At 27.2% G+C, this 23,059-nt stretch overlaps 4 protein-coding genes and 1 long non-coding RNA gene across 16 annotated transcripts; 2 read left to right on the top strand and 3 right to left on the bottom strand.

The window, feature by feature from the left end:
* Positions 1-33: 33 nt before the first annotated feature.
* On the bottom strand, positions 34-1,420 carry LOC118450796 (uncharacterized). Of its 4 annotated transcripts, none has more exons than XM_035886730.2 (4): positions 1,165-1,420; positions 989-1,086; positions 610-828; positions 34-542 (listed from the first exon to the last, which is right to left on the bottom strand). In XM_035886730.2, the coding sequence occupies exons 1-4, from the start codon at positions 1,183-1,185 to the stop codon at positions 161-163; spliced, it is 720 nt and encodes a 239-aa protein (XP_035742623.1). In that variant the 5' UTR covers positions 1,186-1,420; the 3' UTR covers positions 34-160. The 4 variants fall into 4 exon arrangements, with proteins under 4 accessions (XP_035742623.1, XP_085517344.1, XP_035742622.2 ...); XM_085661218.1 differs by having other exon boundaries at positions 610-889; positions 1,165-1,180; XM_035886729.2 differs by lacking the exon at positions 1,165-1,420 and having other exon boundaries at positions 989-1,123.
* Positions 211-7,468, top strand: LOC118450781 (uncharacterized). Of its 5 annotated transcripts, none has more exons than XM_085661213.1 (10): positions 211-435; positions 2,069-2,132; positions 2,224-2,399; positions 2,492-2,692; positions 2,783-2,886; positions 3,223-3,309; positions 3,411-3,471; positions 3,568-4,025; positions 4,117-4,335; positions 4,458-7,468. In XM_085661213.1, the coding sequence occupies exons 2-10, from the start codon at positions 2,082-2,084 to the stop codon at positions 4,898-4,900; spliced, it is 1,800 nt and encodes a 599-aa protein (XP_085517339.1). In that variant the 5' UTR covers positions 211-435; positions 2,069-2,081; the 3' UTR covers positions 4,901-7,468. The 5 variants fall into 5 exon arrangements, with proteins under 5 accessions (XP_085517339.1, XP_085517338.1, XP_085517340.1 ...); XM_085661212.1 differs by having other exon boundaries at positions 4,392-7,468; XM_085661214.1 differs by having other exon boundaries at positions 2,069-2,143; positions 4,392-7,468.
* On the bottom strand, positions 3,959-9,160 carry LOC146872537 (uncharacterized). Of its 2 annotated transcripts, none has more exons than XR_014982951.1 (3): positions 9,069-9,160; positions 4,301-4,469; positions 3,959-4,222 (listed from the first exon to the last, which is right to left on the bottom strand). It is a non-coding gene; the product is annotated as an uncharacterized LOC146872537 (long non-coding RNA). The 2 variants fall into 2 exon arrangements; XR_014982950.1 differs by lacking the exon at positions 9,069-9,160 and adding an exon at positions 8,495-9,062.
* A 2,843-nt stretch (positions 9,161-12,003) lies between these two features.
* Positions 12,004-18,273, bottom strand: LOC118450785 (uncharacterized). 2 transcript variants are annotated; one of them, XM_035886693.2, is made up of 10 exons: positions 17,717-18,273; positions 16,199-16,582; positions 15,921-16,044; positions 15,656-15,783; positions 15,279-15,317; positions 13,881-13,972; positions 13,687-13,793; positions 13,499-13,605; positions 13,202-13,406; positions 12,004-13,131 (listed from the first exon to the last, which is right to left on the bottom strand). In XM_035886693.2, the coding sequence occupies exons 1-10, from the start codon at positions 18,271-18,273 to the stop codon at positions 12,991-12,993; spliced, it is 1,884 nt and encodes a 627-aa protein (XP_035742586.1). In that variant the 3' UTR covers positions 12,004-12,990. The 2 variants fall into 2 exon arrangements, with proteins under 2 accessions (XP_035742586.1, XP_035742587.1); XM_035886694.2 differs by lacking the exon at positions 15,279-15,317.
* Positions 18,274-18,925: 652 nt separating this feature from the next.
* Positions 18,926-21,933, top strand: LOC118450788 (uncharacterized). Of its 3 annotated transcripts, none has more exons than XM_035886707.2 (9): positions 18,926-19,634; positions 19,717-20,017; positions 20,096-20,238; positions 20,320-20,459; positions 20,543-20,584; positions 20,660-20,853; positions 20,941-21,245; positions 21,322-21,505; positions 21,690-21,933. In XM_035886707.2, exons 1-9 carry the CDS (start codon positions 19,425-19,427, stop codon positions 21,794-21,796), a joined length of 1,626 nt encoding a protein of 541 aa, XP_035742600.2. In that variant the 5' UTR covers positions 18,926-19,424; the 3' UTR covers positions 21,797-21,933. The 3 variants fall into 3 exon arrangements, with proteins under 3 accessions (XP_035742600.2, XP_035742599.2, XP_035742604.2); XM_035886706.2 differs by having other exon boundaries at positions 20,938-21,245; XM_035886711.2 differs by lacking the exon at positions 21,322-21,505 and having other exon boundaries at positions 20,938-21,285; positions 21,690-21,930.
* Positions 21,934-23,059: the final 1,126 nt, after the last annotated feature.

The following is a 23,059-nucleotide window of genomic DNA, read 5'->3' as shown; positions in this document are numbered from 1 at the left end:
TAGATATGTTTTTCAATGAAAAATTGTATATAAATATTTGTTTTTAATTTGCTTCCTGCTACCAACATATTAAGTCAATAAATTTTTGTTTTTATTTATAAATGATCTATTTTAATTTTTTCATTTTAAGTATTTTAATATTGTAAATTTGTATTTTTATTTATTCATGACATTGATATTCGTTTTCATTTTTTTTTACAATTTGACGTGAACTGCAATCATTTGAAGAGTTGACTGATATAATATCTCTTATTTTATTTCGTTCCTTTTTTAGATCAGCTATGCAATATTGGAGCTTCATATTTTCATCCAAAAACGTAACGACACCATCATATTTCTGTAGATCTTCAAGAGTATAACCAATAGTTCGACGGTTAAGTAACCATGGTACTGGAGGAGGTGCTTGAGGCGGTGGTCCAGATTTCATTGGATAAGGTGCTCGATATTCAATTTCTGTCGTGGTTCGATAATCCATGCAACGCATTTCTTCAGAACTATAGATTATATCTTCTAACTTTGGTTCTTTCTCTTGCTCTTCCCTTCTATTAGAAATTAGAAGCTTTTTAATCTCTTATATATTACATGAATATATATATAAGTTTTACTTACTCGGTCCTTGCAAAAGATAGCATTTTAAGAAAACCTCTATGTGGTTGAATCGATTTATACAAATCCTTGAAATCTATTTGAGATAGCATAGCATGAGTTTCAGATATACCCATAGGTTCATCGAATGAACCTAATCGTCTATAACTTGATTTCTGAAGATTTCCTTTTGGTGGAAAAATATCTTTATTATCTTTTGGTTCTGCTAGTGTATTCATTTGCCTATACAAAAGCACAAAATATTATAATATTCCAATATAATTCACTTCGAATCTATTACATACTGTAAAATAAAATACGATACGGTAGGAATGTATTTCGTTGCTATGCATAACAATGTCAATATTTTACTTCGTACGTATTCTACACGTATAAGACATACCAATTATGAATTTTGACTTTTTCACTATATGATGCAGGTATATTAAATTGAATAGGTTCCATGTCTTCAGTTTCATCATCGCACGATAGAAAAATCGACTGAAATATATATAAATTAATATTCATTATCGTTCCTTCGATAACATTCATTATTGATTAACCTTCAATTTAACTTACATTTATTTGTCTCTTCTTCATTTTCTTTTTTTCACATATGTATATGTATATATATATATATATATATATCAAATAGATAAAAGTAATATTACTTTTTTATTATTAACTATTATTTTTTATTATTAATATAATTAAATATATTATGTAATTCATTTTAAAATATGCTAGCAAAGAACATTTTGCGATATAGATGATTTGTATTTTTTTCTTTCTGACAACTCGATTCTAACTCGATTCTGTACGTTTTTAGATCTTATTTTGTAAATTCAATTTGCGCAATGTTCAAATGAAAAATATTCATTGATGGATTGATTTATTTTTTGAATTAAAACGAATCAGCACGCGAATAATATTGATAATGCTAAATGTTTAAAGCATTGATATAATCGAATTGAAAAAGAAAATCGTGTGTGTGTATGTAAAAATATGATGAAACAATGATAATACCAGAAATCATAGAAAACGAAGAAAATTTACAAGAGCAGAGTATAGAACAAGAAGAAGAAGGAATTATAAAGGAAGATATAAATTATGCGCATATTGCAAAAGAGCATCACAAATATAGCGCTAAAGATAAATTTATTTATTCTCTGTACAAAGACCTAATTAAATATATCATAATCGAGTAATTATTTTTTTTTTTCTTCTGTTTTCATTTCTTTATTTTCTTTGAAATCATATCATTGTATTGATGCAGATATGATGGACAATTGACATGCAAATGTATTACTTCACAAATGCATAAGGATGAAAATGAAAAAGAGTTATCAGAAGATATTATAGAAAAGAGATTTAATAACAATGATCTTACGAGAGATAAAACAAATAAATTATATTTAAAGTCAAATTTAAAAGATAAAAACATTCATTTCTTTTTTATCAATAATAATACTTATTTTGGTAGCACAAGTAGAAAAATGATGAACGATGAAGGATTATACAAATGGCATCATGGTGTACAATATAAGGTTTAATTTCAGTATGTTGTAATTATAAGATTTATCTTATTTATAAATGACACTATAATTTGTAAATTTTAACTGACTGATGTTTCAATAGGGTCAGTTTAAAAAAAATCAAATAGAAGGTAGAGGAATTTTAGAATGGCAGAGCAATTGCTGGTATGAAGGAGAATTTATGAATGGTTATCGTCATGGTAAAGGTACACTTTTGGATAAAGACAATTATCGTTTATATATAGGACAATGGTACATGGGATACAGACATGGAAAAGGGTTTGAAATTACATTAAATTAATTCTTGAAGTATCGTTTCATTCGCTTTTAAGATAAGTTTTTAAATTAATAATGCAATTTCTTTTTTATAGTTATTGTTGTTACGCTGAAGGTGACTCATATGATGGTGATTGGTCAATGGGTAAGAGAAATGGTATAGGTTTTTATGTCTATTCAAGTGGAACTCAGTACAAAGGATATTGGAAAAATGATTTTCGACATGGTAATGGAATTATGGCATGGTCTAATGGTGATATTTATTACGGAGAATGGGAATATGGAAATATGCATGGGTCAATTACTTATTCTTTTGACATTTTTTTTCTTTTTTAAACAATATCAATATAATTAATAATTATTTATATAATTTCAACACTTAACAGTTATGGAGAATATATATGGCATGGCTTTTGTAACAAGAGTTTCAGTTGGTTACAAAATATTTTATATTTTGGTAATTGGTATCACAGTACAAAACATGGAAAAGGTCAGTAACAATGTACTTTTAAATATTAATACAAATTAATGAAATTAACGTATTGGCCACCGTCATTCATTTAAAAAATCATTCTTCGCAATTAATCATAATATATTTAAAAAATTTTATTTAATATAATATATAATTTTAATTATATATAAGTAAAATATATTAATAGGAAGAAATAAGTATTCTGACATTATAGACATATATAATATCAGTTTTTTATTGAAAATGAGAATGAATGGGTTATATATATGCAGCATGTAGTGATAAACTATTGTACTGATATTTACTGATAAGTTATTGTTTTAATTGTTATTTTTTTCTTATCATTTTAAATAGGTTTATTAAAGTTGAACTCAATGGGTGGTGCGAAGTATTTTGGTAATTGGAAATATAATAAGAAAGATGGTTATGGAATGATAATTGGTAAACTTTGCTTCGTCTTTTTAAATCTTTAACTATAAAAGACTTTATTTACATTCAAAATAGTTCTAGAAATTTTAATATATCATAATGATATTTTATAGGAAATAATGGAGAATTAATACAAGATGAACCTTTATATTCAACAGACATTCTTGTTTCTTTGTAAGAATAATAGAATTTATTTTTTCAAATTAATTTAATTATTAATATCAAAAAAAAGTGAAGTAATAAGAATTTATTGGTTATTATTATTTACAGAAATGCAAAGATATCAAAAATCATGGAACCTTATACAACTACGATCTTAAAGCCAGAACAATTTCCATCCTTATCATATCATATAAATCGTTTAATTCAACTATCATCATTTAAAAACTTTTCACTTTATTTACATTCCTTAGGAAAATGCTATATTTGTAACGAACAACAGTCATGCTCTTGTTTACTTCGATCTTCATTTGAAATAATAAATAATAAGACTATTCTAAAAAAGAATTTTGATAAAAAGTGGCAGTATGAAAAAAATCAAACATATGATTATTTAACGTTGCACATGTTACAAATACGAAATGTCTATGATATTTATGCAAAGTTATTTAACAAGGAAGAATCAAAATGTCATTTCATTCTGATTAAACTAATGCTTTGGCAACTATGGCGTGATTGTAATTTAAATATCAAAGGTTTAAGTCTAATTGAAATTGATAATTATATAAGTTAGTAAATTCTAATGATTATTTCGATTTTATTAGCACTTACGGAATATTGATATATACTTCTTATAAAATTATGTGTTACTATATCTAGCTGAAAATGAATCAACTCTTATAAAAAAGCCATACTATCCTTTTGAGAAAATTGAAATCTGGCAATTTTTGCATGTTTTACTTGAAGTTTCTTGGCGTATTTATTACTGGAAAAATAATAAAATAAAAAAAGAGACTCATTGGAAACATGGAATATTAGTCAAATGTCTAAATGAATTTCTTACGCATGATGTGTATCCCAACGTTGGAAATTTTGTTGGTATGTTTATTTTAAATTTATAAATACATTAAGATGACTTATAAATTTCTTGATAGGTATAATTCCACGCGAATGTAATCTTCTACCAATTTATTCCATATATAAACTTTACAAACAAGTAGGATATCCACCAACTGCAACAGATATGTTAATAGCATGTATTAAAGATCATACAGTGGATGTTAATGAACCAGTTATTTTAAGTATACCAGAATATATCTTAAATGGATTAAATTGTGTTATAATTGGAGAAAAAATTAATTTTCTTCCAAGAGACGAAAAACCTTTTATGCAAACTGAAATGCAAATAAAGAGGCAGGGTAAAGATACAAGAGAATTATTACTTTTTCGAGACCTAGGACCAGTTAAAATAGTACAAATCATGACAAAAGTGTGTCCTTTAATTAAGGATACTGACGATAACACAATTCTTAATATGAATTATTTATTAACATTTCTTGAATTTTATGAAATAATATTAGAAGCTGCAAAATGCATAGTAGAATCTAGAAAGGAAAAAGATGCAACGATTATTCCACTTGTAATAAATACTGAACTTATTTAAAATAATAATTTTCAAATAAAATATACATCCAGAAAGTTTCTTTTTTATATAATCTTATGGAAAACATTGAAATGAATTTTATGTAACCAATTTGACAATGAATGTTTACAATTATATTGTACAACACATCAATGCAATATAACAAATATTAAATCACATTATATATTTTCTTAATATAATATATGGAATTGATAAAATTTTATATTTTGTATACATATTTTCTTATAGTTAATATGAATGTAAGAATTTAAAAACTATATATAATACAGGAGATATAACTCTGTATAATATACAGAATATACTTTGTGTTACATGAATTATTGTTATACAAATCATAAGGTTATATAAATATTGATTATTTGTGCATTTGGAAACACATAATCATAAGAAAAGTAAATTTCTAGTTATTATATTATAAGAACATATCAATTTTTGGTTTGTTTTATATGAATCCACATTAGATAAAGTTGTGTTACATAGATGTTTACTACATATGTATATAGTATATAGGATGTATAGTATAGTATGAGAAATCTAAATCTATCAAATTTTGGGAGCAAAAAATATCCTATTAAAAAAATAGAAGAAAAGAAAAGAAAAAAAGTAGATCAATAAATTCTGTTTTATAATTTAAAGTAGAGGTGCCTAATCAAAGTTATACAGAATGCGATAGAGAAACAGGCGATTAGGAAAGCTTGATAATTCATTGAAAAATGCTTTATTTAGAAAATTAAAAATATAACATTTTAAAGTATAATATAAAGAATTTTATTTTTTGAGAATATCTTGAAGATGACCTTATCCTCTGTATAGACATTCCTCCAATCTTGAGTGTATATTACTCATTTCACAGCATAGTATTTTTATTGAGATTCTAATTACACTTTCTTAAGTTCTGAGTTCAGCACGATTGTGTGAGAGGTCCATATAGATCTTACTCTTCAAATAGTTCCACAAATATAAATCTCATGCTGTCAAATCAAGCAATTTTACTGATTAAGGAATATTCCTGTAATATATGAATATGATATGATTGGATGAACCAAACAACCAATTTCTTCAAAGTGTTTAATTTATGTCTTAGTCGTTGATGTGATGACTGAAAGAATAATTAATCTCATCATCTGCAAATTTTTATTTCTTTTCTTTTTCCTTTTGAATTAGTATAGCTCATATAGATTGATAGATAATGATCTATCAATGGCTAATGAAAAAATAAAGTTTCTTGAGTCTCAAAAATAGCCAAAAGAATATCTTATTTAAGTTCTAACTTTTACGTTTGAGGAACTTTGCACATTTCAGATGCAAGTAATAAAAAAAATAGTTTGTCCTTGTCAATATCGCCAATATCAGTGTTTTTGACAATTGTTTGTTTAAATATATTAATCAACTTGTAATCTTTTCTGATTCTCTTATTTCAGAATTTTTTAATATTCGATGTGGAGGCACTGTAAATTATTTTCATTCATGTACATTATTTGATTCTGCAGAATTGCTTTTGTCTTTATGTTTTTCCTTAATATTTGATGAAATATTTTTTGAAATGTTTTTCAAAAATCTTTGTTATTCAAAATTGTTGACGCACACGTGCGTCTCTCCATTGTTCACGGTACTTTCTCTTAAGAATCATATAACACCATTGGAAACAGTTATCCTTGGGAACCTATCGACTATTAGCTAAACAAAACGCATAGATAAAAACAAATAGCCACCTTTGTCTGGGCTTAGGCATTCTTAGTAAAGTACCTGGGTTTTAATAATATATCAATCTGGCCAATAAGTAAATAATAAAGGTATACGCCTAGGTGCGATAAACTAAGGGTTATCTGGCTTCTAGCTTTGTAATATCCATTGTCATACTCTAATCGCATGATCATTAGAACAAAAGAGTGTTTAACACTCTTGTTAAACATACGTAATGTTTAAATATTCCAACGAACTATACCCGACCAATGGGCATTTATTCTTTCTCTTTCCATATTTCAAATTCCGCCCTTCATCAATTTCATTTTAGTTTATGTGGGTAGTTCAAAAGAGGCCAGAGACAAAAAGAGGCCAAGTTACATCTTTCAGATTCACAATATCTAAGCTCTCAAGCCTCCTTCAGGAGCAACCAGTACAGCTAACTACACTTCATACACAACATACATAAATAATGGTAACTCATCCAATCAAATACACGGTGAGATTTACATATCGCAATTACTTTTCCATTTCTCAAGGGATCTTTTAAAGAACGCGTGTTCTCCCATTAATTTGCGGGAACGCGGCGAGCGGTATTTTGATGACGACCTACAACGGTATCCTAGCCTAGTGCCGTCGGCCTTATTCATCGCGACTAATGGGTCTATAGCTCGGACAACAAAGACGAGCCGGAGGACATTTCCTCCGTGCAAATCGACTGTCATCGTTGATCCGGTGCGAAAAGCGCATTTTAAAAACGCTCTCGTCAACAATCAACAAAAGTAATACTGCTTATATCCATTTATATCCAACCTATTTTTTTCTTTGATTTCTTCTAAATTTCTTTTAAGTAGTAAGTCCTGATACTTCTCTACCTTTTTTGAATAGCAGCATATGTAAAAAAGTAATAAAATGTTATACTTATATATATGCTTCAACTATAAATGTTTTATATTTATTATAGATATTATCAGATTCATTAGTAAGGGATTCACATTGTCAATACTGACTTGATTTATCAACAATATCAAATATAATCTGTGAAGTTTGTCATGTTATCTAGGAAAAGATGAAGTCTATATGTCACTAGCACAAAAACTTTGACTTGAAAAAACAACATAATTCTATCAAACAGCAAACACATTAGAATTGTAAAATCAACAGAAAGTGTTTCTTTGTATTATGACTACAAGAATTTATCAAATTTTTCTGAATTTATTAAATTCTGATTTTAGATGTGTGATTCATCATACATAATTTTATGTAGGTAAATTTTGTAGTGTATGGAAAGTTATTTGACTTAATAGTATTTAAGAACTCGGTGTTTTTTGAAAAACTATAAAACCAAATTTGAACTATTTCAATCATATGGGAGTCATATACAATATTTAATGGATCTATGCTATTTATGTTATGATATTATCTAATTTCATACTATATCCATTTATGGGAAAGTTTTTAAGAAATATATATTTAATTATATATACTGCATATTTAGAACATACAGATTTATTGAATGTAGTTTTGGAATTCTTGCCAACAAGTGGTGCATTTTTCATAGACCAATAAATGTGAATGTTTGATATCGTACAGAATTTATTATCAAAGAGTGCTGTGTTCTCTGAAATTTTATGAGAAATTGCAATCAGTTTGAATTAAGTATATGTTAATTCTTGAGAAACTGTTTAAAATAGAATCATAAATGTTTCAAGTGCACAAAGCAATATAAGAAAAAAATTACCAAATTTTTTCTTAAGCTCTGAAGATATAATTCTATGACGAATGGATTGGATATAATAAAAGTAAAATCATGAACCATAGGTTAGGTTATGTTGATTTCATTAATTTTATTAGATATGTAATTATGCTTTTTCGCAGTAAAAATAATAATTATTCTAATAACAAATTTACTTATTTAGTTTTTTTTTCTGTGGATCTTTTTTCGAAATCGGGCATAAATTTAACAATTGACTTCATTTTCTAACACCTGCTTATACAGTGGATAAATTAACACTATAGGACAATAATAAAACATCTTCCTATACATTTTTTTGAAGTAAAACTGACAGCAGAAAATTGATAGTTGCGTCGTTTAATCATCTAGTATGAGTGGCACAAGTGAAAATAATGTAATATTCCACTTTGAGTCTGTTAAGTCTCGACACTTGTTGCGAAGTGAACGACTTCAAGCATATATATATATTTAATCAGACTATGTGTGTATATTGTTAGTTGAATCGAAAATATCACGAAATATCATAGTACGGATATCATTTGTACGGATTTGTTTGTCTGGCAGAGAATTTTGTTATTCTCATGTGTTACAATTTTTTCAATAAAATAAAACAGAGATGCTAACTCACTTGCTAAAACATACTATTTGGAGGTTAGAGCAGTTAGAAATTTATCAATTTAATATATTCTTAAAAATATAAGCTTTAAGACAATTTATCTATTCTATTATTAAAATATATTTTAGTTTTACCGTAATTTTATTTATGTTATATTCTATTTCAATGCGTGTCTAGAATAGTTGTATAATTCAATTTAATATTTAATGCAAAAAGAAACTTTTCTTATGGGGACTAACAATATAGTTCTATTACATATGTGATCGTAATCATGACAGTAAGCTATCAAAAAAGTAAAAAAATTGATTTTATGATTTATTTTATAATACAATTATTTATGTTTTAAGAATCTAGAAGAATTAAAAAAAAAGTTGTTAAATACACCATTAAATGATTGAAAAGTTAGTCAGTAAATATAATTCTATTTTTTATTTATTTTGGTAGTGGGATTTTCTATATACTTTATTTTTTTTTAAACACATGATTTTGCTGCCTGAGAATATCTGATTTTTGTATAAAATTATATTTATTTTCAAGGTAAATGACACTTAAGATAAGTCAACTTCTTCGCTTAAAGCTTTAAAACAAACGATTATATTACAAAAAAGAAAAATATAAAATACTGTTATTGGAAAAGAAGAAGAAATTTTCAGTACTATTCTAAATCGAATTAATATGATTATAATTATAATAATAGTGAATACTTTTGTTTATAATTTTCTTTTTTTAATAAAACTGAAATATTTTTTATTATAAATCATTTTTAATTTATTTGAGTAATTTTGAAAATAGTCTAAATCAATATCAAAAAACGCATATTTTTGTATAATATTCATAAAAATTCATAATTACATAAAAAATTTACTTTATAACAATAAGTACTTTGAAAAATATTTTGTTACATAATGGAAAAATATTTTTTATTAGACACAAACGCAAAGATTTAAATATCTCGATACGAAAAATATATCACTTCGTCCACTGTTATAATTAATGACACATATATGATTACAAGTGACTATTGACTAGAGGCTCTATTCATAAAATAGTTAAGTCCTTCTATATGTCTTCCATTATTAAAAATAAATTTATACATTTTGCATAAGTGTAACTCAATTCAATTATTTTATATCTAGAAGCATACAAAATCCACTCGAGATATATATTGGATAACACTAATTGCAGTTAATGCTAAATTTGAAGCTTAATAATTCAACATTATCTTATTTATAAAGTATGATCATAAAAGCTATAATAATTACTAATATAATATTATGTAATATACAAGTATATTATATAATATATCAAGTTAAATGTAAAAAAGTTAAATTATAATATATCAAGATATATTATATAATATATCAAGTTTTCTATCCTAATATACAGTAGGTTCTGATATATATCAGATTCTTTATGTATAGGTTTATATATAGAGATCATATCATGCTACAGTGGAAAAGATATCAACTATAAAAATTGAAAAATCTTTAAACTGTCTCATTTGTTAAAAGTTGTAGAAAATTATAAATTCTACGAGCACTCAATCTTTAATCTTATTATCCTTCCCAGTATACAAACGTGTTATAGCTACAAAATTATAACAGATTTCTTAACAATTAAAATATAATATTAGAAGAAATCTACAAAATAGTTTACTATATTGTCTAATCTGTAAACCAATAAGATTTATATGTATATACACATATACACATGTCTCTTTAACAATGTATATTTTATATTATTACACCTTTGTGTTTTATTTCGTAAATGTCTTTTTTTCCTTTTTTTATATATAAATTTTCTTTGTAGTAAGTTTGTTTAAAAGTACAGTATTTTACGAAAGTTGTATCTTGATTTGGTATACGTAGAATTACATGAATATAGATTATATGCATATTAATTTATTTACATAACTTTAGATTATTATACAAGCTATTTTAATAATTATTCCTATCTTAAATATTTCAAATTACGAGAATTAAAGAAAAATTCATTAACGAAATTTTAACTTCACAAAAAATCATTATCATCATATTATGGTCCCTTTTGTATAATTCAAGTTTTGTTAAAAAATTTTTTCCCTAATTTTCATTGATTTAAAAATATTTTAAGCAGCAATAATTATTAAACCAGTCTGTATTTTATTTTAAAAAACATGTTAAAAAGATATAAATTATTTTGGAAAAAATAATTTTTTATATTCTAAATTAACATAACTTAAAATGATCAACACACATCAAGTTATTTTAAATTACGTCTATATAAATCGATATAAATATTTAAAAAGCATGAAATGTAAGTATAAATATACAATCTTATTCTAAAAATAAGTACTTTATTTTCTAATTTATATCTTAAAAAAATATCAATAATCACTTTGGAAAAATTCTTTAATTGGAATTATATCGTAATTATATCTACATAGAGCATTTTACATTATTTTACTTTTTAGTACTACTTCAGGAATATACACAGTTTCACTTTTTTAACAAATACAAGGCAACAAAAGACGAAAGGATTACATAAACATTAAACACGTAAAAACGTTATATTTACATAAAATATTAATAATAATTAATTATTGGTATAATATTCATTACAGTAACATACATAGTGGCTCATTTAAGATTGTCCACTGAAATATCATTGAAACTATCAGGGATATGACAAAATAATTAAAACCAGAATTGAAGAAATCTACGACTAAACTGGAGTACATATATTTTTTTGCCATTTTCATGAATGAAGGTATTAATAGATAGATATAAGGCATTATTAAAAAGGTGTTCCTTTTTTTTTATAAAATGCTATACTTATTCTGCACATTAAATTGAATTTGATAAGCACGATCTAGAATTAACCTTAGTAATAGAATGCACATTCTAAATTTATACGATACTAGACTTAATGATTGAAATTTTATGTGCGTAAGCACTTAAAGTAGTCTAAAATAATTTAATTTGGTAGTCAAGCTAATACACACAATCCTGATAAAATAAAAAATATTTAAATATAATCAAAACAAAAATTGAATATTATTTTATTTTATTGTTAAATAATTTTAAATAATCATGTTTCAAATGAGTTTTTATTTTTTAAATATAAAAGGCAGAATTTTTCAATCATTAAATCTACAATTACATTTTCGAAAGAACTTTTAAATTACATACAACATAAAATTTACTATTCAAGCTCGTATTGTTAAAAACGTATTGTTATTATAATTTATTGACTATCAATCTCAAAATAAGAACTAAACATTTCATTTTAAGAACTACACCAATAATTGTAAAATATTCACGATAATCCCATCTGTATGTCACAAACAATTAAAAATAAAAGTACAGTGGGAGATAATCATATAATAATTAAATTTTAAGTTCAAATTAACTGAATGTAAATAATAAAACTTGATCACGACTGCATCAATTACGAGATCTATGTCGTGTTAGTTTTTGTATTATCTTAAGATCAGTGTATTTATCAATTTAAATTTCAAAAAAGAATGATATTCTAACATTATTTCATTATATAACATCAAATCTTTAGGTTTTGTTGACCTTCATCAGAATACAACCTAAAGAGTTTAATTTATCTCTTTTATTATTTTTTCGTGAATATTTATAATTCGTGTGGCAAAATAAATTCGTTGCAATGATATGACTATAAAATAAAAACTAAAATATTGAGTTGAGCTTATATTTTTATTTTTCTCCTGTAAAAATGTCTTTCTTTCATTACGTTGTTTTAAATTCATGAGCTCTTTAGATTCATGCATTCGTAAGAATGAAAATTTCGTGACTTATTCTTACTTTTATCTATTACGATTCCAATATCACATTGATGTATAATTGTTACAGATAGTATGTTATCGCTGTTTATGCATACTAATGTTCTTTTTTTAAAGATTTAACTTAAATCTCTTTCTTCTTTTTTTGTATCTAGCATTAATGATAACGGTTAAACTTTTGTAATGTACATATCTCTCTTCAACTTCTTGCACGATTAAGAAGATAATGTTTGACGTCTGTGCATGAAGAAGGATGAAAAGGAAGGTCAAGATTCGTATATCAAACGTTGATAATGAGGAAATATTTCCCAATTTGGAAGGTGTAAGCCAAATTCTAATGCGACGAGTACAGCAAATTCGGATGTAATCAGATCCTTACGATTCAAGCGGAATACACTTTCTATCCTCTGTAAAATGTTTTTATATAAATTGTTAATAAATAAACGATTAAATAAACGTAACAATAAAAATGAATACCTCGATCAATGATTTCAAAACATCACCCTTAACGTCATTTAATTTTGCTGCAAGAAGCAAACAAGCACCCGCGCATAATTTTCGTGTTTGTTTAGTCACAATATTACGAAGAATTAATTTTTCAAAGTATACATAAGCCATCGCTACGGTCAACATATCTATCCCATATTCCGTCTTCGCTATCTTACGCATCTCTCGCTTTAAACTATAAGTTAAAATTTATTTGAAGATATTTGTATCGTTTCAAAGATATAGTACATAAGGTACAATAAAAAGTTAAAAATATTTAATACATACCTACGTAATTTACTGAGCGTTAGTTCTATATGCGGAAATTTCTCTTTAAATTTGTCATTTAATTCCTTTTTCAAATCGGAAGGTTTGACATAATCAATCACCGATGCCTGTAAAAGAAATAACATAATACCATGTTAAAAAACATTCATTACACTACACATAAATAAACAAATAATAAATATAAATACCATATATGATGTAAAAGTGAGTAGAGTTCTATGTTTTCCTGCAATAAGCTCTGGATCATCTAACAAATTTGGATTATACTGCACGGATTGTTCGTCCCAATCATAAACTAAATAAATTATTTACAAAACAATTAGAAATTTTAATTAGAAATCGTTCGTTTTTAATATCAAATAGATCATATATTATTATATACATTTATTGATAGGATCAGCACCAAAAGACAATGGAGGAGATTCCGGAGCATTGTGTTGTAAACGATGTGTTGCCGTGTCGTATGAAAGACACCTGTAATAAATAGTAATACAAAAATATTAATAATCTATCATGAGATTTATGTATTCTTATAAAATTACAAATATCTACTAACATGCATAGTAAAATATATAATGCAGATGGAAAAAATAATAATAACAGTGAACTACACTAAATAGCATGTGTGTAATACACACACACGCACGCGCGCACAAACAACACACACACTCACAAAAGTATGGAGAATATATATACTTAGGAGAAAAAAAAAATAAAATAAAAGTAAAAATAAAAATAAAAATAAAAATAAAAATAAAAATAAAAATAAAAAAGTATGGTAAAGCGTAATTGTCAATAGTTTTTGGATCCACTAATCCCTGTGCAAATAACGTGCAAATGGAAGAAAATATTAATGCGATAAGATATGTAAATGAATTAAGACTTATTTTTTCATTTTAAAATAATCAAATGGTTGTCATCATCATTAAATTATCCTGTAGCCGGTAATAAATATTTGATCGTTTTATTATTATCTAGGCTAGATATAAAATGAAAGTCCTTATATTCAATGTATGCTGATCCAAATATCCATAAATGTTTTTTTAAGTGTAAGCAATTATTTCGTTTTGTTAGATAAAAATATTCTATAATCGGCTAATCAAAACTCCAAAGTTCGACACGAGTGATCTTTGATTTTCTTATTTTGCAGTTATCGTTTTATAGTTTTAAAAGTTATATAGTTTTTAAATATTATGAAATAATATAAACTTAAAAACAAACATAAAATAAGATCCATAATAAGGTATCTTATACATATATATTTATAGTTAACACGTTCCGTGCTGTGTGGGATGTATGTGCCACACATTAAACTTTCCGTTCAAGCCATTTGGAATTCTTATTGTAAAAAGAATAAAATCACATGTTTATTAAAATAATTTCTTGAAAATTAAATTTATTGCTTTGTTGTCTTATGCATCTTAAACTCTACACTCTTTCCTTGATAATTATGGTCTTTGTATTATTGTATAGATTGTAAGGCATCCATTAGAAGCAAAACTATTTAATCATAAAGCGTGGAGCATAGAGCCTAAACGGAAAGTGTCCAAAAATCAGATTGGCACGGAATGTGTTAAAGGTATAGTACTGTATTAATATTACGACTGGCCTACACCAAGCACATGTCGTGCAAAATAAACTAAATTTTACTAACAATCCTAGCTTGCTTTTTCCATAATTGTATTTTTATTTTATATATATATATATACATATATATATATTTTTTTTTCTTTTATTTTATTATTTTATTTTTTTTTTTTTTTTTTTAAATAACTTTTACCATTTCGTGTGATCCAAGTTCCATGTTATAGTTTTTGTCCTGCAAAAAGATGATTTAGAAGCGACGTTATAGGATGTGATTATGTGTGAAATGTATCTTATATTATTATTAATTTAACATACCGACACGAAATTTATGAATAAAGATATTAGAAATAATTGTTAGTAGTGAGAAAAGGATAGATAAGGGGAAAATTATTTAACGCACGATATTAATAGAATAAAATAATTGATATACGAATGAAATTAGTGAACGATAATAATTCATTCTAAATATGGCAACGTAATGTGCGTGCTAATACAAACGGAGGTAGATGCTTTGGACACATACTTGAGACATTCTTCTAAAAATAAAACTGCTTTATCTTTAAGAAATACCTTTGTACCGGGTGATGCTTGTTTGCTATAACGTGAGATAATTCTATTGTTTCACTCTCGGTCGAGCATAATTTTCTCTCTTTTTGAAATTGTCTCGATGGCACCAACAATCGTTCATAAGAAATTTCCTAAAAAAAAAAAAGAAAAAAAAAAAAAAAAGAGGGCATGTGTGGAGGTAAGTGGTGGATAATTACTACGAAAAATAAATCTCTTTTATATAAATAAATAAATAAAAAAAGAAACCTAGAATTGATTGTTAAAGTACCTGTCCGTCTTTAGCTCTTTCTATACCAAGAAGACCGAAAGGATCGATAGTGTCATTGATAGCGGACAGAGGTCTTTGCGATGAAACGTTTTTCCTTCTTCCTGTATCTCTCCTCAATTCGGACCTACGAATAATATGTAATACGAAGTATTATGATAAAACAGTGCAAAGGTTAAAGATGTTATTTCCCCTTCAAAGGTAATACGTTCGATCGATCTTTACATTACATATTTTTATATATATATATATATATATATATATCTTTTTTGTTTATTTACCAGCTTGAACGACCCTTGTTGTAGGGAAGAGTCGAGAATATCAAAAACGGAACATATTTATCGGAAACCAAGACCAGCCTGTCGTCTCCAAATTTTTGTCTGTTAGCCGGTCGTTGTACCAATCGTATTGCTTTTGTGATCTCCGGTATATTATTGGTATTAACGTTTTGTTGCACGTTATTATTGCACGATGATTTTCCTTTTGCCTTAGACGACGTTGATTGCGACTTCGAACGAAGCGAACCGATGCTTTCGTTACTGCTATTGCATCGATGCTTTATATCTTCAGATAACGTCGATGTCTGATGACTTATCCGTTTCTTGTATTGCAACGAGCCAACGCGTCTTTCGAGCATGGAATAGTCGCTGCCAGTTGTTCCAGTGCTGCAGCATCAATCACGTAATTTTAACAGATATTATTGTTAACACAATGTTGGCCGTTCTCAGGAATATACTCGTATTTTTTGCGCATGCATGCAACTTACATAATTATCAAAGTATCAAATTCTTTAAATTATTATTACAATATAATTTTCTTTATATATATATAAATATCTCATATATATATATATATATATGTATATATATATATATATATATATATATATATATATATATATTAGATATTTGCTTACTTTTGATATATTATCAATTTTCCTTAACTTTTAATATTTTAATAATAAAGATTTTAATTTGATTGTATGAACATAACCGTAATTAAACGCATTACTTTTTTGAATATAACATCCGGTTTCAACAATGTGTTAACTTCTATAATATTATTTCCGGTCAAGCAAAGGAACAGTGATTTTTCAATGACTTCACAATAAAAGTTTTTATTACAAATTCTCGATTGTTAATAAAAACGAATTATTTTGAAATTGTTTGTCGATAAATAAAATTATTCGGCAATAGTAATAAGATTTGAATATAGGTAATGACCTAATAGTTCTTTTTCCTTTTCTTTTCTTTTCTTTTTCTTTTTCTTCTTAAATGTATCATCGCGTTGTATAATACGATACGCGTGTAATGGAATTTGTAAATTATGTAAGACTTCGAGTGCATTATAAATGCCGTTAAGTTCTTCGATCGAGTATACAACAAACTTATATTTACAATAAACAATCGCATTTATAAATTAATATGATCGAAAAAATACATTGAAATTTATAACTTCGACTTTTTTATTGAAAATAAAAAAAAAGAAAAAAGAACGATGTACAATTAGTTATATTTTGATCAACTATTCTCAAAATATATATTTGATATAACTTTATTTTTATTTGTTAAAATTGATCGGCGAGTTTTATGAGAGATATGAGGAAAAATGATGATTATTGTTGAGTATCGTCAAAACCATCAGCTATCGACTGAAGATTACCATAGTCTGGATTAGATAATTGATGAAGATAGATGTATCTTATATAACGAGTTGGTAAAAAAAGTTTAAAGGGTGACATACGAGAGGAGGAGAGAGGAGGAGGAGAGAGAAGAATGAGGAAAAAAGAAGGGTTTTACCGTTCTCTAAAGGAACCGGTGTGCAATCCGGAAGAGGGTAAATGCGGATAGTTTCTCTCTTGTTCGAGAAATGCAGCCACAGCCGCCTTAGCGGGAATGAGAGATTCGTCCGAACCAATCGAATCCCTGTGTCTCGCACTGTTCGCACGATGAATTTGTTTATGCGAATCGCGAGGCGAGGATGAGGAATCAGCACCAGAAGGATATTCTCGTCGTTGACTTTGTTTTTCATCTTGATCGATAGTCGTCGAACTGTCAAGAGCAATACGCCTCGATGACAATAATAAAGGCGAACTAGTTTCCTCGAACGAATCCTCAAATTCAAATCTCGGTGTCGAGCTTCGTCGGCGGGCTTCGCCGCCGTCGCTCAAAGTTCGCGCGTGTTCCCCACCACCCCTTCTTTCTCCTGCGATTCCAGCAGCCCCACCAAAGGTGGGCTTGCGCGAAAGGAGAGCCAGTTTCGTATCACGATGACTTCCATCGAGAGATATGTTCGAGAGGAATGTCAAGGCGGCCAATCTTCTCCGCGAATGGTTTTTTTTCAGGGCCGCTGCCATTCCACGCGATCGTCGACACCCGCGTCACCGTCCTTCGTTTTCTCTTTTTCTTCTACCACTATCGTATTTTTCTCGTCTCCTACTGCTACTGCTGCTGTTGCTGTTGTTATTGTTGTTGTTGCTGCTGCTGTTGCTGCTGCTGCTGCTACTACTGCTATTACTATTACTATTACTATTACTAATACTAATGTTGCTGTCGCTCCTCTTCCCCCCTTTCCCCTTCTCTTCCTCTGCCAACTCTTCTTCGTCGACCGTTGCACCGCTGTTAAAACGAAAACGGCGGCGACAGCGACGAAAGGCTGACGACGATGACGACGACGACGACGATTGTTGGAGTGGACAAGGCCAACCACTAAGATCACGATTCATCGTCATTGTTCTTACACTTAGTTCTGACTTCACACCTTGACGATACGTTCTTTGTATTCATGTACATTCGCACGTCGATCTCACTCTTCATTTTGACTTCGTTATCACTCATAAAGATCGCGAAATAACACTCTCTTTTCTCTAACCTCAAAAACGTTCAAAAATTTCTATCGAGATCTACGGAACACTCCAGTTTCACGAGAAGTCGAAGAACGACTGATTTGCAACTGATCTGGAACTGATCGAAAAAACGGATTTCCTTTGGTTCACGACCTTGTCGATAGAGCGCGTTACGATCTGCACACAAAACACAAATCAACGATAGCAATTTTATTAGCGTTCGATCATTTTTAGATAGTTATTTAATTAATTTTTTTTTATTATTAACTATGACTTTTTCCGTATTATAATTCTCATTACGATATTTTCCATCGATTTTTAAAATTAATTTGAAGATACAATGACGTGATCGTTCTAATTATGATTTTTCTTAAATTTTATAGAACACATTAATTTTTTTATAGAACATAACACATCGATTATAAAAATCATAGTTTAAAAATAATATTTTTTTAAATAGTATTAGTTATATATTTATAAATATAATGGGACAATAAATCATATATATATATATATGATTTATTTTATCATTACATATGTATAATCGATTATCATTACTGCGATTAACATTAATCAAATTATGTGAAGAATTAACGGCTGCAGATGTTTTGATAAAAGCATGACAGTGATCTGTTAAACTCTTTGATGTCAATACAAAGGCTATGTTTATCTTTACATTCTTACTAACTTTCCTTATTCTATCCCGTGGTAAAATTCGTCGGAGTAATGATATACTCGGGAACGATGGGGATCAATTCCCTACTGTATCACAAGAAACATATCAGTTATCGAATTATGATATAACCTTTTGGATTCGACCTTTACAAGTAGAGTATTATGCTTTTTTAGAGAACAGAGAAAGTTTTTATACTGTAAGAAATTAATTTAAATTATCTGGAATATTTAAAATACTAAAGAAGTTTAGTTTAATTCTATATTTGTTTCATTATTTAGGTTTTTGTAGAGTTAAATGATTCACCATTTATAATAAAGATCATTGATAGTTATTACGTGATAAAATTATTTTTCGAATTATACAATTGTTCGATTTTAAATTTTGAGAATTTATGTTCATTGGAATTAAGAAAATTCAGAAAATCTAACTGTATATTCACAGAGGGTACAACATATACAACTAAGACAAATTTAGAAGGCCATCAAAAATGGTGCAACATAACATTACTAAATATAAAAACTCCTGTTTTTAATTATTGCATGATAATTGCAGATGACCAGCGATTGCAAAGACCAGAGGGTATTAATAGTTATTAAAAGTATTTACTACTTCTTGAAGGATTGTGCTTCATTTATTAAAACCGATGTATTATTTTAGAATTTCCTTTATATTTCAACGATTTATTACTAAAATCTTTTCGTATTCCTGGCAATGTCCACAAAATTGTCCGATGTTTTATCATAATGATAAATGGTATTCGTACTACAAGATGTGATGTTAATTGCCATCGAAAACAACTGGTATACTGTTTTATGGATGTCAAACAAAAGACATAAAATTTCAAGCGAGAGAAAAAAATAAAAATAAAGCTTTAATTCTAGTTTTGCAAAGATATAGGACTTTGGACATTTATGATGCCTGTTGTTACTTCAAATTCATTTTTTCGGTTACCTCCAAATTATAATAACACCTGTGGAAAAGGACTAGTATTGATAGTATCTTTATGTTACAATCAAATAACGTAAATAGAATTTAGTTAACATAAAAATAATCATCCTTTAAGTTTTCTGTTTTTCTTTTTTTATTTTATTTCTTTTTTTATAGAGAAAAAAATACTATAAATTATATTGATCCAGGATTATTTTAGTGAGTTTGTCTTTTATAAAAATATTTTTTATAAATTCGACAATCTCGAGAACTTAACGATTCTATCTGTTCTAGCTGCCCAATAAGTTTCATGAAATATATCTGTAAACTTGCATCTAACAATAATGTCACGACAATAGTACGTTTTACAGAATATCTTCCCATTGATGACTATATTCAAAAAAATATATGTATATACATTTTCGAAGAAGAATTGAGCGACCATAACCAGAAAAGCAATGAAGTTTATTATAATAATGATTTTAAAGGTACTTAATAACAATACTAGTGTACCATTTGTAAATAATAAAATATCTGGAATTAATAAAATTTGACAAAATTATTTTCTAAAGAAGAGATCCTATTAGTAACTCCAAAATATATAAAATCTATGAAATCGTTGCGTCGTCACCTTCTGCAAAACATAGATCATGGATATGGATATGGAAATATGGATTATAGTGCACAAGGAGACAAATTTGCTTATCAGGGATATGCGAGACATAAAGATTCAATCATGAATGAAAACAAAGATGAAAATGATGATGATGATGATGATGATGATGATGACGATGAAGAGGATGAAGACTATGAGATTAGCGACGAACCTGCACCGGAAGATGAGAACGATAATGCTGAAGAGGAGGAAGAGGACGACGAGGTTACCGACACGGAGTCAACCGTCGAATACCATGATTATGGTTAGTATTTACTTGTTTCTTTCCTGGTTTTTCTAGTTTGGACATCAAAGCATTGGACCAAAGGCTCATCCGGGAAGTTTCAATCGTGTCATATTTCCTTACGTGAGTAAGAAGCAGAAACAACATTTGAGAAAAGAAAATATCAGAGTCAGATCTGTTACTGTTACTGAAGAGTGTGATGAGGAAGAACCTACAGAAGCACTGCAATATTATGATTACGGTGAGGGAACGTAGAGAGAGAAAAATAAAAAGTTTAAAATCCTACGTTCCTTACCTTCATATTAATTGGATAAGTACAGTTCTTTAAAATTCTAGAATATATTTTTTAAATGTAGCATGTAAATCACATTTTCATTTAATATTATACAAGTAAATAGTTAATATAAGTAAAATTTTTCTTTCAGACACAAATGGAGTTGACATATCATTTGGAAATATACACAACACACAAATTGATCACTTTATAAAATTGATAATAATAAACCTTATACTTTTATTTATTAATTTTTGACATAACTACGTAAAAAATGATAAAAATTTTAGAATTTTGTTTTATTTAAAAAACATCCTCTGTTACTTTATTATCTTATTATATCAATTTCTTGCAAAAACATACAGTGCATTTTCTATAAAATAAAGCTATAATTAGTATGCACAAAATTCAATTAATACAACTAATGAATTAAAACTAAATTTGATCGATGTAATATTTATTTCATTACGTAAATAAATTTACCTATATATTAAAAAAAAAATTAATTTAGTAACAATTTGCGATTTTAATATAATGAATCGAAAATAATATATTTTCCTGCCGATTGTTAAAATATCGATAGGAACATCATATTTTTATGTGATTCTGCATATTTAAAATTGAAAAAGAAGTCTCGAATTTGATATCAAATGTTTGCAGAAGTTCGTCGGATTTTTAAATATATTTATTTAATTAAAAGTAACAAAAAACATACAGATACAATCATTTTAATCAATATATTTGTCATCACTTTCCACACAATTGTAATTGTCTGTCAGATAATTATTAAAAAATGATACATCTCTTTTGAATGAATGAAATTATTGACTTATCTTTGGACATTTTTCTTGGCATTAGCAAATTGTGTACTAGATAAGCCACGTTGCACCGATTTGAATAAATGAAAATCAAATGGGACAATATTGGGAGTAAGTAAGATGGAAGAATTTTTCACTCTAATTCTGATAATAACAACCAAATCTCAATATCAGATCTGACTTTATCGTGGAATAAGATAATTTCACATCAATTTATACTTACGAAGAATTTTAGCGTAATAATCAAGGCGTTTTTGGCTAGTTACTTTTTTTGATAATTTGCGAATTAATGCATACTATGTATACAATTTTAAATTGATTATTGATATCACGAAAATATAAGTTAAAAACGATATTAAAAATTTTGTTATTGTCTAGTCTGCTGATTTAGTTAATTGTTAATTAAAGTTAATGGCACTTATATTAATCAAAATGGTTATTTTTTCTTAGATTAGGTAAATTAAACATATCTATTTTATATCTTTATTAAAAATTTCTACTGTATATCTTTATATCTGTATACCATTATATATACTGTATATCTTTATATAAAATTTCACCAGAATTATTATAAAATCTAGGGATTTTTTCGAAAAACGCTGATTTTGTCTATAAGAGAGGAGGAAAATAGTTATAAATTTACTTATTCTGGACTAACTCCTGGGGGGATAACAATCCTTTAAAAATTTTAAATGGCGACATG

Source organism: Vespa mandarinia, chromosome 14 (assembly GCF_050613455.1).
Source record: "Vespa mandarinia isolate Hongniang chromosome 14, ASM5061345v1, whole genome shotgun sequence".
NCBI classification, from domain to species: Eukaryota; Metazoa; Arthropoda; class Insecta; order Hymenoptera; family Vespidae; genus Vespa; species Vespa mandarinia.
The sequence above is the reverse complement of the archived record's forward strand: the minus strand, read 5'-3'. Positions and strand labels throughout refer to the sequence as shown.